The sequence below is a fragment of the Lissotriton vulgaris genome, chromosome 9 (assembly GCF_964263255.1).
Source record: "Lissotriton vulgaris chromosome 9, aLisVul1.2, whole genome shotgun sequence".
Taxonomy (NCBI): Eukaryota; Metazoa; Chordata; class Amphibia; order Caudata; family Salamandridae; genus Lissotriton; species Lissotriton vulgaris.
In genome coordinates this window covers 637,949,281-637,959,957 of record NC_141697.1, presented here as the reverse complement: position 1 = coordinate 637,959,957, position 10,677 = coordinate 637,949,281, and the positions used below count along the sequence as shown (strand labels likewise).

The following is a 10,677-nucleotide window of genomic DNA, read 5'->3' as shown; positions in this document are numbered from 1 at the left end:
GCATCATGCCTGTGCACTAATTTTTCCCAAAGCAGCACCCACAGACCAGAACTGTCTTGGAATTGACACATCACTTCCCCCTACAGTCTGGATTTGATGCATCATTTCTCCTACATGCAGCAGAACTGTTGCATCACCTCCCCACGGACTCAAGAACTGACGCATCACTGCGTTTTCCAATGCTTTCCTTCTCTGTGGGTGTTTTGCCTTGTGGATTTTGAAACATTTGAGGTACTTAGTGTAAAAATCACACATCCATAGTTTTCTATGGACAGAATTGCTTGAAACCTTTTAAAAGTCATATTTTAAGTTTTGTAAGTTGGATGTTTGTTGTTTCGGTCTTGTTTGGTTTAGATAAAGATACTTTATTTTTCTAAACTAGTGTGGTGTCAATTTGCAGTGTTTTCACTGTGTTACTGTATGTTTTCTGCCAATGCTTTACACACTGCCTCTGAGATAAGCCTGTCTGCTCATGCCAAGCTACCAAGGAGGTGAGAAGAGGTTAGCGAGCTGTGTAACTTCCTTATCCTGACTAGAAGGAAGGGTTCCTACTTAGATAGGGTGCAAACCACTGCCAAGAGATCCCCATTTCTGACACATATTTTAGAAAAAATTATATTTTTCTTCAATTGTCTGAAAAAAGTTGGTGCGCAGATGCACTTTCCATCCTTTATAAATTGATGAGAAAATATTTATTCACATTTATTTACATATTTTATCGAAAGCAGCAAACCTGTTAGGGCGTGAACAAACTTGACAGTATGATCAGAACATTAACAATACATTTTTTGCAATGATTCACTGAAGTACGTCGGATAAGTCGAGGGAGATGGGTTTGCTTCTTTTGGAAGCCGGTAATCCCAGGACATTCTGGGAAATAGGGTGACTTCAAGGGGCTAAACACTAGGGGGCAGATTTATGTTGGACTTGCGGCACTTTTGCGCCGCCGTTGCGGCACTTCTGTGACGCAGCAGCACGTAAACCCTGCGCCATGTTTCGACATACTTACATCGTGACGCATCTATGGCGATGCGTCACGGTGTAAGGCCCTGCGCCACATGAAACCTGCTTCAGGTTTCATGCGGGGGTTTCCACGCAGGGGGGGGGCGTTCCGTCACAGAAACTCCCCAGAAAAGTGACTCAGTGAAATCTACAAGATTTCATTGAGTCACTTTCCTAACGCTGTTGTGTCAAAACCCCGCGCCTGCTTGAAGCAGGCGTAAGGCTTGACGCACCACGTTAGAGATAGGGCAAGTTGGAATAGTGCTGGAGTTGCATGCCGCACGCAACACAACTTCAGCACTGTGCCAACTTCACGCCCTAGATGCGACACGCATCTGTTTATTCCTGCGCCATGGTGCGCCGCATTGTATCTTTCCTGGCGCATCTCTGCTGATATGCAGAGATGCGTCAGGCAACATAAATCTGCCCCTAGCTCTCTTCTCTCCAGAAACCATTGGTTGGTGGTAAGAAGAGAAGAGTCTTCAGTTTACTCCCACAGAGGCAGAGACTTTCATTAACAGAAGCCTGGAGCTGGTTCTAGAGTGTGGAATGTGAGGAGGTAATCACAGAGTAAAACTGGCCTTCAATTTGAGCACAAATAATTTTGTGGTGCTTAGTGTTAGGCTGGATGATTCGCAAGAGGGAACATCTTTACCACATTGTAAATTTTGACACGTGTGGTATATGTAGGTATCAGTAAAGACATGAAACATGTAACTCCGGTTCAGAAAAGATACAAGTGGCTGTTCTGTTCAGGTGTAAAGGATATTCAGAGTTACATTCTGTGTGGAGATTCTCTGACCTCACTTATCAAGGAAGTAGAGGTTGGTCATTATGAATTGTGAAGTAGCAAAGAATGTTGGCTCTCCCTCGAATACTCTAAGACTGTGAGAGACATACATAGGTAACCATTCCTAAAATTTTGAGCCTGTAGGTACAAGGAGGACTTGCCAGGGACCTTTTGCTGGCTATTTCTCCGTACTTTATATTTTTGTTTTTCTCTACTCAGAATTGCTGCAGACAACCCCATTCAACTAGAAACTGAGCCCTCCACGCTATGGTCTCCAACTTTTCACATCACAGCTAAGATCTCATTTTGAATAATTTAAGGACCAGGCTCCTGTTTTAGGATCTGGCTTACGTCATTTAGCTATTTGGGCAACACTTTTCAGAGGTCCTTCAGCCATCGTCAATACTTTTCTTTTGCAAAATTGTGTTTTTTTCATTACATTACATTTAAAAAAGGTACGCAGACAAACATGCAAAAACAACACACATGAGATTCTGTCTTCTGTACCAGTGAATGCCTGGCTCTTGTGGCCCTTTGGTATCCATCGCTTGCTGGCTTACAAATGGGACAGCCTCTCTCATCAATAGATGAACCCCCTGAGTAACAACCTTCTGTATCACACTATCCACTCAAGCTCTGGCTGGATGCATGGCCAGGTCAGATCTCTCATTCCTGGATCACTGGAGAGAGAACAGTGAACACAAAGGGGACAGAGTGAGGAGCTAGGAGCCCCCCCACTAATCCCCAAGGGCACATACAGGTCTATAGTGCTTATGGCTCAGGTCTCCAGGTGACTGTCTTGAGACATCTACCCATTCACAGCATGGCAGGCAAGCAGTAGCATGCAGAAGTAGCAGCAGTAGACCAAGACGCCAGAGAGGACAATGGCACAGCCGATGAAATGGGTGATAAGCGTCCAGAAAGCAAACAGGTAAAGGGTCCGGTGGCACTGCCCAGGGTAGGTCGTGTAGCGTTGGAAGACCCAGACACTTCCTGAAAAAACGAAGCAGGAGAAAAACGTCAAGGAGATGGTGATTCAATTTCTTCTCATTTCTACATATTAAGTTCAAGCAATGTTTCCCCCTTACAAGTCATACCGCATTTTCTTGTTGTAGAGGAAAATAACTTACTTGTAATCCTATTTCTTTATCATGGATATAGTCATAAATTTAAGAAACACTAGGGGGCCAGCTCACAAACTGTATTTTGTAGTATGTTTAGTAGTACTACAATAGCATGACTGAGGTACTAGAAAATGCTATTCACAAACCTACATGAGGAGACCTGTCTCCGCCTCGTCAATTTTTTTCCACACAGAACTATCTGCCTCAACTGTGGAGGTCTTCCCTCAAGTTAGCCTACGTTTCAGTAGTAAATGTGAGAGGAACGGTGGCAATGGCTGGAAAATGGAAAGAATTAAGGAGGAGACTAGGGAGAGACTGACACCCAGCCACAAAAGAGAAAGTCCATTGCTATTTATAAACTGCACTTCTAAAACTACTAAAGCCAAAAACATCCCAAAACAATTTTAAATGTACTCCAGCTTAGATTTGGAGTAAGTCCAACACCGCAGATGGCCAACCACTAGAACTTCAATACCTTTCCATCGAAAATAATGGAGGTAGCCAAGCCCTTAACATAAAATCCCAATTGAAATAATGTTAAAATAAATTAACCTTTTTTTACTTTTAACCAATATTTACATTTCTTTAATGGTACATTGTTATATATAATTAAGAAATGGTGTTATTATTTTAATAGACTTTTTAAAAATAAACGTAGCTAAATATTTTGTTTACAAAAATTATTTAATACAAATTAATTTGATGCATAACTTTTGGAATCTTTAATAAATATAAAATTTAAATAAAAACATTTCTGTAAGTGGAATTTTTCAAATAAATCTTTAAATAAATCATTAAAACTTAACTAAATATATGTAAATACATTTTTGTAATACGCTTTTAAGAAAATAGCCCTGTAACATTTTCTTTATCGGTTTGAAGTTTAAAAAATGTATTACATTATTTTTCATTATCATTTAAATGTTAAATTTATATCTTTTTTTTATGTTGAATATTGGCTCCACTCCCTGGTTTTCATGAGGTGGGTACAAGAAATGTCTGCACTTTGAGCTAACTTTATACTTAGAAATAGGGAATAGGCAAACGTTATATAGTTATTACACAGTATAAGAGTAAATTACATCTGAGTAAATCTACAAATGTAAATGTACCATAATGATAGGTCCCTATAAATTCTGTGCCTTTACGTGGGATTCTAGGATCCCACACATTGGGGAAAACATAGAGTTCATTATTGATAATAAATATTCCATGATGGAGAACCAAAGTAGAGGTGGCTAACCTATCTTTCTCCACTGTAGCTTCACCTTTGAGGTGATTATACTTATTCGGCCTTCTGCCCCACATCATTTCTTTGTGACTATATAGATTTAGAGATTTGTGAGATTTTAACCTTGCACGGTCTTGATACCTCTACTCGATATTGTATCTGCAGTTCTGGAGAAGAGTCCTCCAAAACAGTTTCTGATACGACTAGTGAGACCTCAACAATGACATTTAGAATTGTGTAGTATATCCTTATTTTTCCTGGATAAACCTTTCCCTGTTAACCACAACATTCCCCTGGATCCCTGTGCTGCTTTTTCACACTGTCTGCAATTATTGACGTGACTAAGATAACCCAAACATTCTCAACTTTTCAGTTTTCATGCATGAGTGGCTCATCGGTCTAGTTACTATGTATATTCTGGTACTTGTAGTCCTATTTATCAATCCCATTATGAAAATAAATACCAGAATGCAAAGCAAAGCCATAGCTGGATTTACTTTTGGAAATGATCTGCCATAGAACTGGTCCCTAGGGCGGGAAACATCCTTTACAACGCAACTTTTACCACGCAGTGCTTTTACATCGCAACTTTTACAACGCAAACCATTACAACGCATTGCGCTGGGGGGCGCTCTAGGATAGGGAATAGATTTAATTTACTATCCAACACCTTCCCTACTATCCACGGGGACTGGAGTTGGAATAGTAAATTAAACTATTCACTATCCAGCACCCCTCAACACTATGCGCTGTAAAGTCATAAGTTGTAAAACTTGCGATGTAAAAGCATGTGATGTAAAAGCATGCGTTGTGATGTCATACATCCCCCTAGGGCACCCAACAGCTCAGAGGGATCTCTCATTTCCATTCACCAATATATTTTGTGCCTCCTCGCCTAGCTAATTAATAATACCGTTTTCCACCTTCAAATCCTAGTCAAATGGTGAGCCCTATGAATGGAACAGTGACAGAGGCTTTGATGAGATCTAAGTAGAGCTCTTAAATGTTCTAATTAATTAGTCACATGTTAACACAACTTTCTCTCTCCCCAACCCCAAAAGACCAACCATGCCTTTAATTGTGAATAGCTTTTCGATAACTTTAGAATATTCCACAAAACCTTTCTAGGAACTTCTCATCCACTGTAATGAGGTTGACAGACCCAAATCTATCAACCCCCTCTCTACATATCCTATTATTGAGTTTGACTACAGCTGTTTTCTGTCTGTCTTGCTGTACCACTCCACTTTCTATCGAGACCATAACATGCTCACAACTAGTGTTGCACATATATTCCTTGATATCCTCTGTTTTTTTTATCTGATTCATTGCGTTAACCCTGGCAGCTCTAATCAGTCTAAATTTCCCATGAATTGACTACATTCCCCCAGTCCCCACTCTATTAAGGTATTGATGAGTGGGCATATGTGTGGGCAAGTGATAGTAAGAAGCAATGTGTTCTGCTGAACACTTCACCACCATCTTGTGAGCAGAATATATTTAGGACAGGCAGTTGGTTAAGGCTCACCATAAACCCCATGAATGTCAGTTTTTATAAGAAGGAATCCATTGGCAGAAATGAACTATACCACAGTAAAACTCAACTGTGCTGTGATTGGTGTGTTTGTTTGAGTAACTAAAATGTGTGACTGGTGTGAGAGTGCAGTACAGGTATGCGTCAGGAAGCTGCCCACAGTAACACACTAATGGGGGATGAAGCCAAGTGTCTTTCCCCCAAGAGCTGAAAGCGCTGAAAATAATTATCTTAATTAGTTCTTGGGGTGAAGGACTCCTCCAGTTCTGGTGAATTTACACCAGCAGCTGAGGACATGCAGAGAGAGCAAGTGAGCTGGACACGTTTTGCATAGGCATGATATATTACCTCCCTACTTGCCTGAGTGTGACACACTATTAGGCATGGGTTCCCATTGTATGTATTGTGTTCACACCTGTCTTCTTAGATGGCTCTTATAAGGTTGAAGTGTTAGCAAACAAGGTTGAGTTGAAAGTTAATCCCAGCAAGAGGGCCCCAAACATGGCTCCCTCTGTACAGTTTCTCCATGTGGGGTTGCTTCATGTTTGACCAGATCTGGTTAAAGCCCACTCCAGCTGACTCTGTCAAGAAGGAGAAATAGTGGCTGATTGCCTCTAAGAGCCTAACAGGGTTCTCCAAAGAGGGCTAGATCCATGCCAGATTTCTAGCATATCCCATTTAGATAAATGTAGTTATCTTAAACATTTGGCATGGATTCGGCCTTTAAGGCCTGACTTTGGAAAACCCTGGCCTAGAACATGAGGCAGTGGTGTGGCTAGATGAGAGTCAGAGATGTAAAGACGGTATTCCGAGTCCTGAGTTTGATGTGTGTTATTCCCTGACTGGCTGGCAGATTAGTAATGGGTACTGTGCTTGCCACAAAAGAGTATGTACTTTTATAATATTGAAGTGGCCATAGCATGAGTTGCCACCTTTAGCCTGGCTAGAGTGGTTGTGTTATTTCTGTTCAACTAAAGTGCTGTGACCTCTGGTCACTTGTGGTCGCAATCAAATAATCACTAGTTCCCCAGTCTAATGCACCTTTTCCCTACTTTTGGGGAGCAATGTTACAGTACCTTTATTTAACTTCTATCTGGGGCTTGTGACATCATTCTCTTTCAGGGTTTTTGAGGACAGGGACAGATTCTAGTGCCTTGCGTCCATGAAAGCATCTCAGTTGTGGAGACAAGTCTTTTTCAATTGGAACAGTGATTGGCCATGTCTCTGCGGAGGGAGTAGTGTACGTCATTAGTAGCACTTAGCAGTACAAGTTCTCAAATTAGTACTGAAGACGTGCTATACGTGTCAACGCTGCTTCTGGGATGCCTCAAACATACTGTTGATTGTGATTCTTGTATACATGCAGTCCAGGGTTGGACTGGCCTATGGGGCAATCCGGCGGTGCTCGATGAGTTGGTCTAACGAATCAGTGTGTGGGTCACATTTTATGGTTTCTGGGCCCGTTGTAGGGTCTGCTGGGCCGGCTTTTGAATATATCTCTTTACAACAAATGTGCTTCAATGCATTCCATTACAACGCGGTCGTTACAGCGACCGCATTGTTAAAATGCAAACAATTACATCACAAGTCGTTACAATGATTTGCTGTATGGGGCGCGCTGGACTTAGGAATAGTATAATTTACTATTCCGACTCCAGTTTGTGCAACAGAAGGGAAGGTGTTGGATTGTAAATCCAACACCTTCTGCCCCCCACAGCAAGTCGTTGGAACAACTTGCAATGTAATGGTTTGCGTTGTAACAACACAGTCGTTGTAATGACTGTGTTGTAATGGAATGACTGTGTTGTAATGGAATACGTTGTAGCGTATTCATCGTAAACAATATCGCCCCAGTCATAGTCATAAATAATAAAATATACTCTCCAATTTTTTTTACTTCAATTTGAGGAAAATACATTTCTTGACCAAATATGAACCACCTTGTATGACATGGTAGCATGGGACATTCTATACCAAAGTTTTAAATGACACAAGGACAAGCCACATCTTAATCTTGTAATCGGGTGATTCTCAAATAACCAAAAAGGAATTTGTTAAAGAAACAAACGCATACAGACAAGCATCAATCAATATCGTTCACTAACATGTTCTACTTGCCTCCCTCTGGTACATGCTCGTGTCTAGAAGTTACTGTTTTAATACTTAGCTGTTTACTTTTAATACTGTGTTTTATTACACACACACTGCAAATTGAATTGTTTCTAATCATTGCCAGTAGGAAGCAAATTTGTTTGTTCCAGGATGACTTAGTTTGTTCAGGTGCGGAATTCAAACGAGGTCTCAGGATGCTAACATCCTCATCTTGGTCACTTGACCACATTCCTAACTTGTCCAACTCTCCTATTATTTACTCATCAGATGAGGTCAAAGGGTAAGTATATTGTTTGGTGTGTGTACAGTAGAGTGCAAGTGACCAGGCCTGTAGAAAGAAATTCTTCTGGGCACATTAATCTGAAGCCTATCTCACCAATCACAATATTTGTTTCTATATCTGCTATTTGTTTCTAACATATTAACTCAGACTAGGTCAAATAAATATATCTGTTTAGCAGGTAGATGTTCTTTTGGTGTACATGTATATTAAGTCTGTGGTGCAGTTAGTAGTGCTGAGACATTTAAAGAATATCTTAAGGCCCAACACATTACAGGCCTACAAAACCTTACCTTTTCTTTACTATCATAGCTGGCTAATGTATTTTAAAATATACCATTCGACCTCCCATCCCCAAGACCAGTTTTAAAGGGTGGGTTCACATGCTTCACTTGCTCACTCAGTGGCACAAAGATCTAGTGTGACCTTTTTGTCTTAGAAAGTCCTAAAGTCCTATGAAGAAGATAAGACAATGTAACCATATTGTTTCATCATTCATGTTACAGATCCTTCAGTCTTGTGAGTAAAAGGCTCAAAGCTTGGTTGAAAAGCACCCAATGCCAAAATACACTGTTTCAAATTAAATACACTGTTTCAAATTACATTTTTAGGTCGAAGCCTACCAAACAGTGCAGCTGTCTGGTTTGCTTAAGACATCTTAGGGACATTCAGAAGGCTTCTATGGGAATGCATTCCCCCCTCTCTTATCACTGGTTTTGTGGTTTGTAACTCACATTTTCTGGTTTTGTATTCGCTGGCTTTATTTAGTTTAGGCTGTCAAGTGTAAGTTTGTCCCTTCCAGAGAGCAAATCTTTTTCACACCAACACCCCTTGTATTCTTCCACAAGTGCTCCTTTCTGTAAACAGGCATGTGAATCTTGCTCTTGTCATATTTGGTGTGCATTCAAGGACGTAAGTCAATTATCAGGCTCTGTCATCCGAGGGAGCTTGGTGTTTACTTGTCTTTATCAGACAAAGTGAGAGGATTTTTGTGACAATCTAGCTGGATACTGGAGGTAACAAGGGTTTTTTTATAGCACACAACAACATTTAAATGACCTATGCAAATATTTCAGAATATATCAGAATTAGGAATATACAAATGAATCCCTTTTTTAATTATTCTGAAGTATGTGGGAAACTTTAATATGATGAAAACAAATCAATGCACTAGGTGATGCCATTTCCACACAATGTCATTTGTGCGCTGTACAGTTGTATTAGTAAAACTCTGTCTGTGCAAATGTAATTATCATTTTAATTGAAGATGTGTTGTCTGTAATGGCAGTGCACTAACACACCATGGAAACTTCAATTTATGGTAGTCCACTCGACTCTGCACCACTCCACACCACTGCACTCTATTCTGCACCACTCCATTCCACTGCACTTTGCGCCACTGCACTCCACGCCACTTCACACTATGCCTCTCTACTCTACTCTGCACCACTCTACTCTATGCCAATACACTCTACGTCACTCTACTCTACTCCACTGCACTCTTTGCCACTGCACTCAACACCACTCCAGTTTAGGCCATTCCTATCTACTATGCACAACCCCACTCTAAGCCACTCCACTCTATGCCACTCTGCAACACTGAACTCTACACCACTGAACTCTATGCTGATACACTTGATGCCAATGCACTCTTCTCTGTAAAGCTCAACTCTATGCCCCTGCACTCTACGCCAATCTACTGTACACCACTCTGATCCACTCTGCACGACTGCACCCTATATCACTTTACTCTATGCCATTCACTCTATGCCACTCTACTCTACGCCACTCTACTCTACCCTGCACCACTTTAGTCTTTGCCACTTCACTCTACTCTGAAACAATCTACTCTATGCCACTGCCCTCTACATCACTTTCCTCTACTCCACTCTGTGCCACTCCACCCTACGCCACTGCACTCTACACCACTCTACTCTGCAATCTACGCTACTAAACTCTAAGCTAATGCACTCCACACAATTGCACTCCTTCACTGTGCTCTACTCTGCAACACTATACTCTACCCCACTCTACACCACTGCTCTCTACGACACTCTACTCTGCAACAATGCTCTCTCTATCACTGAACTATCCATCATTCTGTTCTGCACTATGGCACTCTATGACAGTGCGCAGACAGAATATTGAGTTTTTAATATCGAGTTGCACAAATGTTGAGTCAGAAATCTTGTGATTGAGACATATCGACAGCAAGAATATCATGGTGAAGAATATCGACTTAAGGTAACTAATAGCGATTTAAAAAATATTGAAGTGTTTAATCTAGTTTTCAAACATATAGTTGTTAAAAATATCTATTTTTTAATTAGTTATATATTTTAGTATATATTTTAAATGTATGTGAGGTATTTTTTGTATAAGTAGTGTTTATATTTTTTATATATTTGTTAATTTTTAAAAAAAAAAAATTTTGCGTTTTTTAGTTGCATAGCGAGTTGTGGGTTTATAGGGGAATAGGGTGGGAAGTAATTTCGTTATATTAAATGAATGAATATTTTTAATTTAATAATAGTTATTTAATTGAGATGTTATAGTGTTAAATGTGTAAATAAATGTATTATTAATTAATAATTGGTTGTTAAT

General features: G+C 40.2%; 1 protein-coding gene across 2 annotated transcripts in view; it reads right to left on the bottom strand.

Moving 5' to 3' along the window:
• Positions 1 to 663: 663 nt before the first annotated feature.
• The window catches only part of LOC147692007 (transmembrane protein 272-like), a 274,212-nt gene continuing 264,198 nt past the window's right edge, over positions 664 to 10,677 (bottom strand). For both annotated transcript variants that reach the window (XM_086938300.1, XM_086938299.1), the window contains exon 7: positions 664 to 2,785. In XM_086938300.1, coding sequence (XP_086794426.1) covers positions 2,601 to 2,785 — 185 coding nt within the window. In that variant the 3' untranslated portion in view covers positions 664 to 2,600. The remainder of the gene's footprint in view (positions 2,786 to 10,677) is intronic.